The following is a 14,002-nucleotide window of genomic DNA, read 5'->3' on the forward strand; positions in this document are numbered from 1 at the left end:
TGTTCAAGGGGGCTAATGCCACCGCTACACATAGGGTCTCAAGGACAATCAAGGGAGAAAATATAATAATTTTAAAATAAAAATTATTATTTATTGTTCCTAAAACAAACTTCAGAATTTACCTTTCATGGGTATTTCAGATGCACATTTGTGTACTTTCTATAAGTATTATAATGTGCTGGTATAAGAGTGACTCTGGCCTTTAGTCTCTATGTAATATTGTCTTCCACTTTTGGCAATATCCAAAATTGAGAGGAGGTAACCTTAAACAACTGAACAAGGAGAATTTATATTAAAGAATCCTTGAATCACCTCAGTGTCCATTACATTTATTCCTAGGATTAGAAACAGCTATATGCTAGAACTTCAAAAAAATATGTAGGTCTGGTTCTAAGGAAAGAAATTTACAAATGATAGAAAAGATACTTAGAAGGCGAAATATTAAGGTATAGGCCCATGATATCTGAGTCTACATAAAAGATTACCAGCTGCTAGAAGACAGATAAGAACAACGTAAGATGCACTTGTTTTCCCTCTATATAGATACATTGCTTAGAAATGATTATTTTTCCCCCTTATGTTTCTTGAGTATTTACCAAATTCTCTGCCTTCTATCTAAGATTTGTTTTGGGGGAAGGAGAGGGGAGGAAATCTAAGATGAAATCTAATGCTTAGCACATTAACTTTTATTAACTTTAGATAATTAGAAACTGCTGAAACCACCAAATTCTTTCTTGAAAATGCAAGTGTACTATGATAACTTCCAAAAAAGCCAAGGAGGGTATTAGAATGCCCTCTCCTTTTCTCTCATCCTTCCTTAGAACCCTTTCATTTGTTGTTTTCCCATTTCAAATGCTGCCACAGCCTCAAATCCATCTTTATCTTTCCACATCATCCCTATTCCTTAAGCCCCATGCCATTTTGTACCTTCCCTGTGGCCTTTAGGTATTCTAATCTTTGGTTCAAATCTTAACCCTCCCACAACAGTGAGAGTGGCAGAAATAAATCTCATTCTTGTAAACTCTGCAGCTTTTTTTTTTTTTAAAAAATTTTTTTTTATTGGTGCTCAAGCTGTCAACTTATAGAATAACACCCAGTGCTCATCCCATCAAGTGCCCACCTCAGTGCCCATCACCCAGTCACCGCCCCCCCCCCCCCTTCCACCACCCCTAGTTCGTTTCCCAGAGTTAGGAGTCTTTCATGTTCTGTCTCCCTTTCTGATATTTCCCACTTATTTTTCTCCTTTCCCCTTTATTCCCTTTCACTATTATTTATATTCCCCAAATGAATGAGAACATATAATGTTTGTCCTTCTCCGACTGACTTACTTCACTCAGCATAATACCCTCCAGTTCCATCCACGTGGAAGCAAATGGTGGGTATTTGTCATTTCTAATGGCTGAGGAATATTCCATTGTGTACATAAACCACATCTTCTTTATCCATTCATCTTTCCATGGACACCGAGGCTCCTTCCAGTTTGGCTATCGTGGCCATCCTGCAGCATTTTTTTAAAGCAAACGTTTAAAAGGTAATTGAATCAACAACTAAGCGAGCAGCCTTTTAGGATGAGTTATGAATAGACACTAGAAGCTCAACACTTTCAATATGAAAAATCTGTAAGCATTCGAAAAGATAAAAACGAACCATACAGATGTGTTAAAATTCCAGTTCATCTCTGCTGTCCTGGTTAATTCTGCCCCGCCCTCATGTTACCCAGTTTTTTTCCCCCCCGCTCTCTCTTCTCACATTATCTGTTCACTACGTATCCATAGTGAACCGTCCGGGCGCCGATCAGATGCCTGAATGCTGATGGCTTGGAGACTTGCCAGGAGAGGAAGTTAAGAAAAAGAGACTGATGATACGCAGCCGTATTCCATATATTTGCATTTTGAAATGGAGGTAGTAGGGGTTTGGCTGACATGTGCAAAATTCAAAATGTTGCCTGCCCCTGGTTGAAGCCGGGTTCCAGGGCTCTGGGATGCCCCCTCTAGCTCCGCCCGTCCTGCAGGCCAAAATCAGGCGGGATTTCTCCAAGGCTCGGTTCTCACCACTACATTCCGGTCCTGGGTCGGGCACACCGTGGGCGTATTAAATGCACCTCCTGAATCCTGATTCGCGCGGGATGACGAATTTAGGGGACGATCTACCGTGAAAAAAAGAAAAAAAAAAAAAAAAAAAAAAACAACTTCATTTAGAACCAACTACCTTTAGAAACCGTAACCAACCACCTGAGGTTCCGCTTTACTAAACACATCACCGGTGAAGCGGAATTTGCCTAGTGCTTCGTACCGAAAAGGTGCTGGCTTTTCGTTTCCCAACAAACCAGGATCGCCTCCAAAACGACCTTTAGAGTGACTGAAACGAGAAGGGAGGGCATGCGGCGCAGGGAGGCCCAGTTGGCAGGGGCGACAGAAAGTCACAGCGCAGCGCTGCTGACCTAGGTTGACACTGACTGCGGAGCTCGAGCGCCGCGGGAGCCAAGCAGGCGGCGCAGGAGCGCGCTGGGCCTCCTCGCGCTCCGTAGGACGAGCCCTCTGGGCCTCCGTAGGCCACGCCTCCGGCGGGGAGGCCGAGGCGAGGCTGCCCGCGTTGGTGCCTGTTCCGCGTGTCAACGACCGGCCGCGCAGAGTCGGAAGACTAGGAGTGCTCCGGCCTCAGAGCCGCCTCAACCCGGAAACAGAAACTCTCCGGCCTGGCACCACCAGAGCCACCTCCGTCAGGAAAGGCAGTGCACATGCGCGCAGGGGGCCCTGGGCAGCCCTTAAATACCGTCATGCGCGCGCGTGCGACCTCTTTCTCTGCCGCCGCCGAGTCGCGCGGAGGCGGAAGCTCCTGGTGAGTTGAACGAGGCGGGGGTAGTAGTCTTGCCCCTGCTGCTTCTGGCCAAGGTTGGGTTTCGGCTGATTTGTTTAGTCATCTGGTGTTTTTGTTTGTGTCTACGTTATAGTGCGGTCAAGATTCGGCTACACTCGTAATCCACCGCCATGGCCGAGGAAGGGTGAGGCCGGGGTGCCGGGGTCGTGGTGCGGGCTCAGGGTGGGCCGCAGCGCCCCGAGGCCACCTCGCAGAGGATTGCGCGGAATTTGCTGGTGGTTTTGACTTGGTTTGGTGCATTTCAGCATTGCTGCTGGAGGTGTAATGGACGTTAATACTGCTTTACAAGAGGTGCTGAAGACCGCCCTCATCCACGATGGCCTAGCACGTGGAATTCGCGAAGCTGCCAAAGCCTTAGACAAGTACGTGTATCAGTCTCAATACTGTGGGTTGTTGGAACCGGAGCAAAACTGCAGCCAAGGGAAGAAAGCGTGAAGTTCATGGTGTTAGCACAAGAGTTCTGAATGACATCGTCCTACAGGAAACCTAGGAAAAGGTATCAGAACTCAGATATGTATAGCCCCACAAAGTTCGTGGGTTCCTGTTTCGAGTGGGAGTAAGCATTTGATGTTTCTTAGCCAAAGACTACAGCGTTTGAATGATGACTTAAATTGTCGGATACCCCTTCACTCTCTCGATGAGTGAAACATGAACAGTCTGACAAACCTGTAGGTTGTGGGACGAATCTCACTTGAAAAGGACAGCTAGGAGTCCTCATTTGGCAGTTTGCAAAAATTGAAGTATGAAGTTAGGGAATTGCAAGCTATTGTGGAAGTAGCCGGGTTGTTGGGAGAATTCAGAAGGTAGTAGCTATAGAGGTGAACACATGAGAAATAATTGTAAATAGATCTGCTTAGTTTTGGGGCCAGTGACGTTGGCCAAAACAACTGCATGTATTAACGATTTGAGCTGAATTTTAGTGCACTTTAAGAAGTTCTTAAGTAATTTTAAGTCTGTTCAGCTCACTTTGGTGTAGACTGGCCACTTGAATCCACTGAAAAGAACAGTTGGAAGCCCTTCGAGTCCTGGTGTGACTCCCCTGCAGTATTTGTACAGTGATGGTGCTGCACGGTATTGTGTTCCTGGGCCAGTAACCGGTAACAACTCTTAAGCGTGGTTAGTTTCATACAACAGCTTTTAAGCGTGTAATTGGCTTGCAAGAAAGGATGACAAAAGTTTGTGAACTAACGGTACATAAACTTAGTATTGGGGAGTTACTGAAAGCTTGATCCTGTAGATGAACATAGGCTCTTTAACAGGTTCCGCAAGCTGAAGGAGTTGTATCTTCCAGTGGGTGTTGCTTGTTTTGCCACTGAAGTCCTTGCAAAGATACATACCTCCCTTATAAAGTGCCAAGAGAGTAGATTCAGACCTGAGATTGAGATTTCTCCTATTGGATTTTGCATTTCAGGCGCCAAGCCCATCTTTGTGTGCTTGCATCCAACTGTGATGAGCCTATGTATGTCAAGTTGGTGGAGGCCCTTTGTGCTGAACACCAAATCAACCTAATTAAGGTAAGTTACCCATTTAATTTGATTTATCTGAATTGTTAAGAGATACCTTAGTGTAATGAAAATTGAACCACTTAGAGTTGTCTGGATTAATGCTACTTTATCCTATCAGTAAATTTCGTAAAGAGCGTGTCCCTGCTTTCTGGTGTGGAACATCACATAAACATGGTATGTTGGACTGTGCTGAAGCTAGTTACGGAAATGTTATATTCCTGTGGAATTGCTAATTTTGGGTGTTGGTACAGAGTGAGCATATTCTAGGTGATATTGGTGCTGTACATGATGACAACTGGCTCCCTCTACTGAACTGCAGTGAGGAAACTGCCATGTCACCCTATCTGATTACAGCTACCTTTTGGGTCTGATTTATTGTCAGTATTCCTGTCTGGTAACTAATCCAGTGATTTTTTTTTTTTTTTTAATTCCACTCAATAGGTTGATGACAATAAGAAACTAGGGGAATGGGTAGGCCTCTGTAAAATTGACAGAGAGGGAAAACCCCGTAAAGTGGTTGGTTGCAGTTGTGTGGTGGTTAAGGTAAGTCAGTATTTCTCTCTGGGATGAATGTTGTGCTAGGAAGCTGTGTGTGTAGGGTTTTAATTGTTAAAAGTCAGGAAAGTCATAAATTTGTTATTTTCAATATTTAAAATCCCTTTTCTACTTTTCAGAAAAGGAAAATAGGCTGCAATTAAGCCAGCCAATGAATCTGCTTACCTGAATATGTTTCTGCAGAAATTTAAAAATTGCTGGCAATAGTAATGCCATGTTACGAGCCTTAAAGACACTGAAGTCCTTAAGGTCCCTGAAAATGGCTATAAGAAATTTTAGTGTTGTGAAACATTTTCCTAAGACACAAGCTAACTTTAACTTTGTAAAGCTTCACCATAACTAGTGCTAACAACTTGGTAGAGTTTCTAAATGTTTAAAAAATGGTTTTTGTTTATTTTTTTAGGACTATGGCAAAGAATCTCAGGCGAAAGATGTTATCGAGGAATACTTCAAATGCAAGAAATGAACAAATAAAAAACTTGGTTTTTGTTCCTCACCTGCCTTTGTTTATTTTGGGGGCATAAGGTCTCTGTTAGCAACGAACAAAAGATAATCCTTGTAGAATTAGCAAAGTAACTAACTGGAAACCTGCTACTTCTCCTGATTTCTAAAGGAAAGCCTACTCCAACCACTAAAGTGTGGGTAACTGAAAACAATGACTTACAGATAGCCTTGCAGTGATTGTGACTGCCAAGGTTTCCTAGATGTCATTGATCAAGACTAAGGCTAGGCAGTCTAGGACCTAGAGGAAATGGGCCGAGGCTGGTCAGTGTGGTTAACCTTGGCAGTCCTACAATTTGGCAGCAGGTTGAAAAAGTTGAAGTCAAACTGCAGATATGGGCAGGATTGGATTTAGGGTATGGGACATAGTAGAGGATGGCCAGAAGTGATTAATAACGGACATGCCTATTAGAAAAGGTCTGTCCATGGGGTTTGTTAACACTTGGTGTTAGATAAATGTTAATTAAGCACAGAGGCAGGATGTGCTTTGATACGCTCAAGTCTCAATCCCAGGGAAAGGTGATTACACACGTATTTCAGGCCTGGACCAAGTTACTGTGAGCATGAATTAGCCATGTAGGATGAATAGTGTTGTAATCTTTTTTTTTTTTTTTTTTTTTTTAGTGTAATCTTAAACCCTGCCAAATTGCTGCCTGGGGCACTTTGAATCTCTACCCTAGTTTCCCAGTATTGCTGTTTAGTTAAGGAGGGGGCACATGTGTGAACTGGAGCCAGATCTGGTTTTGAATGCTCACTTGTTGAATAAGCCCTTTTCTAAAGCCTGCCTTTGGAGAAGTAGCAGCCTCTACCATCCCTGAAAACTGCTGTTCTCTGCCTGGTAGATTTACTGTGGTGGAATGAATGGCCTCAAAAGCTGTATAGAGTTAAAGCCATAAATAATGTACCCAGGGGTTCATCTACCATTAAATGTCAACCTGAGATATCGAATTTCTAAGCAAAGAGCTTTCTGTTGCTCTTGAGTTCTGGTTTATGTCAACATCTGTGAAGCAAACCATTGAGTTATTCTATTATCTGGCACTGTTGGAAGATGTTGAGGGAATAGCAAGAACCTTTACCAACTTTGAGGCTTAATGGTTTGTGGGGAATTCTGAAGCTCGTGCTAGGGAGAATGGCCAAGTACAGCACTCTTCATTTTTTTCACTAGACTCCTTTTGGGGGGGTAGTATGGAGAAAACCAACTGCTCAGTATTCTGTTGTCTCACTAAGGTAAGCAGTGCAGCCTTTTTTTTTTTAAGATTTTAGTTACTCATGAGACCTAGGCAGAGGAGAAGCAGGCTTTATGTAGGAAGTCCGATGTGAGATCCTGGGGTCCAGGATCACACCCTGAGCCAAAGGCAGACCCTCAGCCACTGAGCCACCCAGGCATCCCAACATTGTTTTTTGATCTTTGCATCTCCATTGTCCCCTGGGAGAAAACCCAGTCTCTTCAAGGAATACTCTTGTCCTTGATCCATCTTTCTCAAAATAGGTACTACCCTACTGTGGCTGTTACTCAAAATCCTGCTACTCTGGATGATAACCATGCTCTCGTTTGCTGTTGGCTTCTGTCTTCTAAATGTCCGTGTGACCAAAAAGACCTCATATGGTCAAATCCAGTTGCATCACAGTGTTTTCCTCTTCCCTCTTGCTGGGATTTTCTCCTATAACTTTGCCATCCATAAATGAGTGCATCCACACTTACCCTTCAGTCTTTTGTTTCTCCCTTTGCACTGTGTTAGAACCAGAGTTGGGCTCTGGCCCATTTCTGTGCAGCCTTCCTGGGACATTCCTGTAGCTTGAGATTCCTTCTATTTCTAAATCAGTTCTCATTTTATTTTTGATCAATGGTAGACAAATGATACATTCTAGGGAGTGCCTTGTGAACACCCACTTGAACAAGTTTTGTATACATTAAAGTGAACGTAATCACCCTAAAATGTTTTCGTTAGAGGAGTTAACTAGTGTATCAGGCTCTCTACCAAGCGTTCATCTCTATTTTCTTCCAATTTTCAAGGCATTGGCATCTGGGGTCCTCTGCTCCTGCTTCTACCTTGTATGGTCCTCAAGCTCTTTCTTTGCTGCAGTAGCTTTTCCGCTAACTGATGCTGTGAATCACTGCTCACTTCAGGTAACATCCACACAGCTCGGAGAGCAGGAGTTTGAGCTTTATGCTTGAAGTATAGTTTTCCCTATCTGGCAGTCTACTTCAAAACCCAGTTTAAATGTAACTTCATCCCTAATGATTGTGACCTGTCTACAGCTTTCATGGGATTCACAGTGGAGCTCCTCCATGCTGAAGTACCAAGGCAGAAGCAGCTGTCTTCGTTTTTTACTAGGAAAAATACTTCTGTGAAACCAGTTGGTCTCAGAATCTTGACCTCTCATGGACCTAAGCCAAGCACTTTATACTGTTAACTGGCTCCTATGGTCAGTCAGTGAGACCTGGACATTCCTGTTCACTTAGGCTATAAGAAACCTCCAAATCAAAATCCTCCCATTTTCTTTGTCCTTACCTCTGTTTTTATTTTTGCTTGGTCTTGGTTTTATTAAAAGTTCTATTACATGTATTTTTGGTAAGCCACTTTTAAGTGCTTTTAAAAAAGAACCAGGACATCCGCAAAGGACTTAACAGGGCTGTATTAAGTCAGTGTCTGTTAAAAACAGGAATTTGTTAGTAATTTTTAACTAGATTGTGGAAGCAGTGAAGCCATATGCAGGCAGAAGTGCATAGAAGTCCTAGAACAGTGTGGGAGTATCAGTTTGATTGAAGACTAATCTAGCCCTTAAGATGGAGCTTGAATTTTTCTTTTTAGGTGAGTATACATATAGAATTAGGTTCTGTTCAAGGGATATGTTCAAGCATTTAATACTTTTTGCTGTACTCTTGAGACCTAGAGGAGGAAGATAAGGATATTTAGCTAAGGAGGGGAAATAAGGGGACAGCTTTCATGACTCCAGGCTGGTGATGGGGCAGGCCTAGAGGGGTGAGGCATTGTCTTCCCAGTCAGGGTCCTCACCTCAATCTACAAGCCAGAACAGAACTTGTAGGCAGTAAATTCCAGAAAGAGCAGTGGAGGCATCATGGCTCCACTGATGGTTAAGGAGAGAAGCCACTAGGCTCACCTTCCTGTAGAGAATCTATTGGTTAAAGTATGACTAATTTCTGGTGGCTGGCCAGGTGCTGGGGGGCAGAGGGATCATGGAGGTCAAAATTGAAGATTAATCTTTCAAAGGGTTGTCAAAGGGTTGTATTTGGGACTTGGGTTACATAGTCTTGCCTCAGAATGTTCACAAGGATTTGGACTGGTGCTTGCTCCCAAAGGGAAAAAGATTGTGAGTCCTTTTAAAACCTGGATTATGTTTCAAATAGCACAAGCACACCTAAATTCAAACTGCTTTATCACAAGAAAGGTGTTTCAGCCAGCTTTTTTTTTTTTTTTTAAAGATTTTATTTACTTATGAGAGACAGGCAGAGTCTTAGAGGAGAAGCAGGCTCCCCATGGGGAGCCCGGTGCAGGACTCCATCCCAGAACCCTGGGACCATGCCCTGAGCTGAAGGCAAGATGCTCAACCACTGAGCCACCCAGGTGCCCCTCAGCCAGCTTTTTATCTGAAACCTGTATTACCTAACCACAGTCTGCTGATTGAAGTTGCATCACAATTTGGCCTTTGCTTGGAAAGACTTAGAAATGAGGAAGGTGATCTTGAGGATTCCTTATCTATACAAAAGGGACAATTTTCTCAGCTTTCTCCTGGTTTGCATGAAGCATCCCTTCAGTATGCCTTTGCTTTTGGTCTTTGACCATCATCACTGCATTCCGAATTTGCTGATTTCCACAGCAAATTGGCTTTGGAAAGAGAAAGTGCCAAAGAGGGGAGAGAGAAGTACTATTACAGGTAGGAAACCGATCTCTTTCAAGTCTCTTTATGAACTAAACTGGATGTGAAATATGTAGAGGTAGAGACACTAGTGATCATCCTGTAGTCCTGACAACCCAAGAGGTTGTATGTTAATTTCTCAGTTTTTTTTTTTTTATTAAGATTTTATTTACTGGGCAGCATGAGTAGGTGGGGAGGGAGCAGCAGACCCCCTGCTGAGCAGGGAGCCTGATGCGGGGCTCTATCCCAGGATCTTAGGACCTGAGCCGAAGGCAGAGCTCAACTGACTGAGCCACCCAGGTGCCCCAACTTCTCAATTTTTGATGATAAAGGAAAAAAATTGTACAGCATCAGTTCAGAATGCCCTTAGGTAAGAGCACTCATTTATTGTCTAATAATAATAATGATTAAGTAAAATGTATAATTATATAATGGGATATCATGGTACCTAAAACATAGACAATATGAAGGACATTTGTTAATGTATTTTAAAAGAATATTCAAAATGTACAATAGGACCACATTTTGTAAAAACAATAACATATATAAGGATATACAACGAGGTTTTAGTGGTTTCTGAAAAGGTGGATATTTTGGTTTACCTTTTGCTTTTTTTCCTTCAACATGTATTGCTTTTGTAATAAAACCTATTTAAGGAAATGAGATAATGGTATAGGGCTCTCTTGGGGTTAATATTAAGTACCACTAATATACAAGTTAAAGAGAATAATGCTTTGTGAACAAGTGCATTTATTTACTTGTCCAGTAAAATAGCAATTGGGTAAAACACAAGCTTTAAAAGGCTGAACTTAGACTTAGCCAGCAGAGGGCAGTAAGAAGCTGGTGCCTGGTGAGGGACCTGTCTGCAAACCAGTCATACAAGTACTAAGGACAGTGCTCCTTTCCACAGCACTTACCCTAACATCGAACAGAGACAAAACTAGCGTGGCCCCTGCACAAGGATGACACCCAAATTTGTGAAGCAGCAGTAACTATAGCAGGCTCCCCGTAGGGAAAGCTGCTCCCGCTCTAATATTGTTGGGCTTTAGTTTACTACTTAGGCTGCATTCACTTTTTGCCTTGCTATTGCAGAATCTGCGATCCCTGGCCAGGGAGGTTGTTTTCCTTATGTCCCTGGAAGCTGTCAGTAGAGGTGACTGTGGTTATTTTTATATGCAACTAAGAAATTGAAACTCTGCAACACATTCCTGGAGGAAAGTTTTGAGTCCATAGTTGTATGCTTCTGTTAAACTCCTCTTCCACTACACTGAGATTTGTCTAGAGCCACCTGAAGGCCAGAAGGTTTCAGAGCAGGCCGATTGTGGAAAATGGGCAGAATTTGGAGAGTATCATGGCAATAGATGTATTTTGGAGATTACAGTTCACATGATAGCTCCATGGAAGCATTGACTTGGTTCTGTGCTGTGTCTCTGACCTTGCACAGTACTGGTGTGGTAGGCACTTGGATATTTTCTCTTGGATAAACAGATTTGACCTGCCTATCTGTCTAGTAGGTTAGTTAATTTGTGGGTTTTCTTTTCGGGCTTGAACTCCACAGCCTCTTTTGCTATTTCAATTTCTCATGTTCCTTTTATTCTGGCAACAACAGTGAATCTCTCAGGGTGGGCCTCTTTTAGACTAGAACGGTTCCAAGCTGTCTCAGCCTCCCTTCACTCCAGCTCCACTCTTGGGAGCAGGGCAGAGAAGTGTATTCTATCACAATATGGGGTACAGAGCTCTAAGAGTCTGAAAAAATCATTTAAAAAGCCACTTTGAGACCTGGGAACAGTAAAAAGTACTTGAATTCAGTGAAACTATTTTTACATTGCAATAATTTCTTTTTGAAGCCTGTTTATTAAGACACATGCCAACAGCACAGTATTGTACAAGTGATGTGAATTAAACCTTACACAAATGTAGTATTTGTCTTTTTATTTTTCCTTCTCTCAACTGCCCCCAACTAAAATTTACAAATGGGTATAAAAATCCTGTTTGTACCTGGTTGGCTTATTAGAGAAATACTGAGTGAAAGGCCTGTGATATTTCACAGTGCTGCTACCAGATTAAAAGTAACAAAATGCACATAAATATGAGATTCATAACAAAAATAAAATATTAACATACAAAAGGCTACAAATTAAAAGCACTGTTTTCACTTTTGGACTTGATGTTCAGATATACTTGGTGAGTTCCAGAGATCAGCAGGTGTTTTGCTAAGTGGGTGCATGTTGTGCCTTGCTGGGAGGTACTTGCCCACACATGGATTATAAAGTGATGCAGTTATGCCATTATTTTAGGAGGGATTACATGTATAATTTTTAAGAAGAAATTAGAATCTTTTCTAACCCTGCCCACAAGTTGCATTTTGGAAGGCAGCTATGATCACTATACCGCCAACAATACACCACCAACTGCATTGTGATATCCAGTTCACAATTTTATATTCTAAATTTCTGACATATGAAGAATCTAGAAACTTTACTCTAAAACATGAAAATGATGACATGTATAACATGAGCCATGCTGAAGTGCAGAAGTAGAATTCAGAGCCCTATACAGAGAGGAATCAATGTATATTAAATCTTTCAGATTTTAAGTTACTGTGGTCAAGGCATAAAGATCATCCTTGTTATGACCTTGACTGTGGCCTACCGTTGTCATAAGAGGCGGGCTCATTCAAAGCACTGCAGGGCGCCTGGCTGCCATCTGCAGTGCTGGGTAATAGAATGCAGGACGGAGGTAGGTGTGGCTGACATTCAGTGGCAACGTGATATTTGGGCAGCAGTAAAAATCAAACAGGTAAGAAATGAGTTGGTCTTCAAAGAGGCTTCTCTGTTTTAGTAAAACCACTTAGTGCTTTTCTCTTCTCAAAGCTTGAGAACAATGGGTAACAGTTCCTTTAATGAAGCAGAAATCTGCCTGAAAAATGCGTCTCAGGACTTTCTAGCATCATGACAATTTGAAATAAGTGTTCTGTTCATTTGTGGCAAATGAAGGTGACATTTTAAAAGCAAGCTGTATTTCTGGGGGTTGGGGGATAGAGAAGAAGAGGAAGGAGGGGGCAGAATGGGGAAAAAAATAGAGATAGGAAATGAAAGAGGGAGGTGTAGGGGGCCAAGGGCAGACTGCCCCAAGATGGGAGATTTTAGCATGAGGATTACTTGAGTTAAAGACCACCAAAGCTTAGTAGATTCAGGAGAAGCTCTTTACTTCCTCCACAGCCATCTGAAAAAAATTTATTTTTTAAAAAAGATTTTATTCATTTTAGAGAGGGAGAAAGAGCATGAGCAGGGAGGGGCAGAGCAGGATGAAGTAGGAGACAGAGTCTGAAGCAGACTCCGCACTGAGCATGAGCCCTATAGGGAGCCCATCATGATCCTGAGATCGTGACCTGAGCCAAAACCAAGGGTCTGGTGGGCAACTGGCAACCCACTGAGCCAGCCAGGTGCCCCCATGAAGGATTGAGATTGAGGACCTGCTCCAGAGAGGGAGCCATCACCACAAATAACTACACTATAATGTGAACTGGCTATGGTGGACAGGGAGGAGTTCAGCAAGGCCTGTCTGATCAAGCTCCTCCCCAGTGTCTTCCCCAGTGGCCCAGCAAACATTCGTTTACCAAACATTTACTCTTTTCCATCTTTCTGTGAATTGCATTCCTTCCCTTTGAAGTCCCAGATCGCTACCCCCTTCTCCTTAGTTCAGAATGACATATAGACCCGATTTTGCTGGTCTTTGGAATTTTTATGTCTGTGTGGATTCCCTGTGCATATGAAATGAAATTTTATTTTGTTAATCTGTCTTTGGTTAATTTGATTACTAGTCCAACTGAAAGGATCTTGAAAGGCAGAGGAAACTCTTCCTCCCAGACAGTGTGAATGAGGAGGTAGGTGGAAAGAAAGAGAAGGAGGAGGTGGGCATGGGTTGGGGAGAGAAGAAGACAGAGAAGGAGGGCTGGAGAGGGAGAGAAGAGTATGTTTATGTTATTATAAATTAGTAGGAAGCATTTATTAATTTATCCACAAATTATTTTCTTCGGTTAAAAAAAAGAGAATATCAACATTTGCCTTTGATTTTTGGAAGGTCAGTAATCACTTAACGTTATAAATCACGAGTTGAAAATACATATAAGTGAGTTGAATATCAGCTGACCAGTTCCACTTTTATTGCATTGGCTTGAAGTCCAGTAGTTGTTTTCCCTGGTGTTCACAGTCTCAACTGTAATTATGTTTTATTGAAATGAAAGTACTCAAATCATTGCCAGTCCTCAGACTTGTGCTTGTGTGCTAAAAATGTTTTCTCTGAGCAGCAAAATAAAAAAAATTATATCCTACCTATATAGGTTAACTGTATCTTCCTTGCAAAGCATTGAAATTTGGAGGTTGACAGTCAGTTTGGATGAAAGATGCCAACTCTTCTTATTTAAGGAAAAAGTACATTTAATAACATTTATATTGCTTTATCTAAATTGAAACATAAATAACCAAGCAAAATCCTCCCAACATACAAATAACATGTAACAAAAACAGGAGCACCTGGGTGGCTCAGGCCATTAAGCATCTGCCTTTGACTCAGGTCATGATCTCAGGGTCCTGGGATTGAGCTCCACACCCAGGGTCCCTGTTCAGTGGGGAACCTGCTTCTCCCTCTCTCTCTGCCCCAATCCCCCTCCCTTGGGCTCTCTT

General features: G+C 42.4%; 1 protein-coding gene, 1 long non-coding RNA gene and 4 other non-coding genes across 6 annotated transcripts; 5 read left to right on the forward strand and 1 right to left on the reverse strand.

Annotated features, from left to right (window-relative positions):
• Positions 1 to 1,862: 1,862 nt before the first annotated feature.
• Positions 1,863 to 2,523, reverse strand: LOC140632211 (uncharacterized). The gene is made up of 2 exons (XR_012029724.1): positions 2,293 to 2,523; positions 1,863 to 2,146 (listed from the first exon to the last, which is right to left on the reverse strand). It is a non-coding gene; the product is annotated as an uncharacterized lncRNA (long non-coding RNA).
• A 33-nt stretch (positions 2,524 to 2,556) lies between these two features.
• Positions 2,557 to 5,433, forward strand: RPS12 (ribosomal protein S12). The gene is made up of 6 exons (XM_072824052.1): positions 2,557 to 2,838; positions 2,951 to 3,001; positions 3,123 to 3,239; positions 4,289 to 4,391; positions 4,824 to 4,925; positions 5,341 to 5,433. The coding sequence occupies exons 2-6, from the start codon at positions 2,988 to 2,990 to the stop codon at positions 5,401 to 5,403; spliced, it is 399 nt and encodes a 132-aa protein (XP_072680153.1). The 5' UTR covers positions 2,557 to 2,838; positions 2,951 to 2,987; the 3' UTR covers positions 5,404 to 5,433.
• LOC140608971 (small nucleolar RNA SNORD101) lies at positions 3,470 to 3,543 on the forward strand. Its single transcript, XR_012010971.1, has one exon. It is a non-coding gene; the product is annotated as a small nucleolar RNA SNORD101 (small nucleolar RNA).
• LOC140609030 (small nucleolar RNA SNORD100) lies at positions 4,661 to 4,737 on the forward strand. The gene has a single exon (XR_012011037.1). It is a non-coding gene; the product is annotated as a small nucleolar RNA SNORD100 (small nucleolar RNA).
• Positions 5,079 to 5,208, forward strand: LOC140608991 (small nucleolar RNA SNORA33). The gene has a single exon (XR_012010994.1). It is a non-coding gene; the product is annotated as a small nucleolar RNA SNORA33 (small nucleolar RNA).
• Positions 5,434 to 10,211: 4,778 nt separating the features above from the next.
• Positions 10,212 to 10,314, forward strand: LOC140608930 (U6 spliceosomal RNA). The gene has a single exon (XR_012010928.1). It is a non-coding gene; the product is annotated as a U6 spliceosomal RNA (small nuclear RNA).
• The last annotated feature ends 3,688 nt before the right edge of the window (positions 10,315 to 14,002 follow it).

Source organism: Canis lupus, chromosome 1 (genome assembly GCF_048164855.1).
Source record: "Canis lupus baileyi chromosome 1, mCanLup2.hap1, whole genome shotgun sequence".
NCBI lineage: Eukaryota > Metazoa > Chordata > Mammalia > Carnivora > Canidae > Canis > Canis lupus.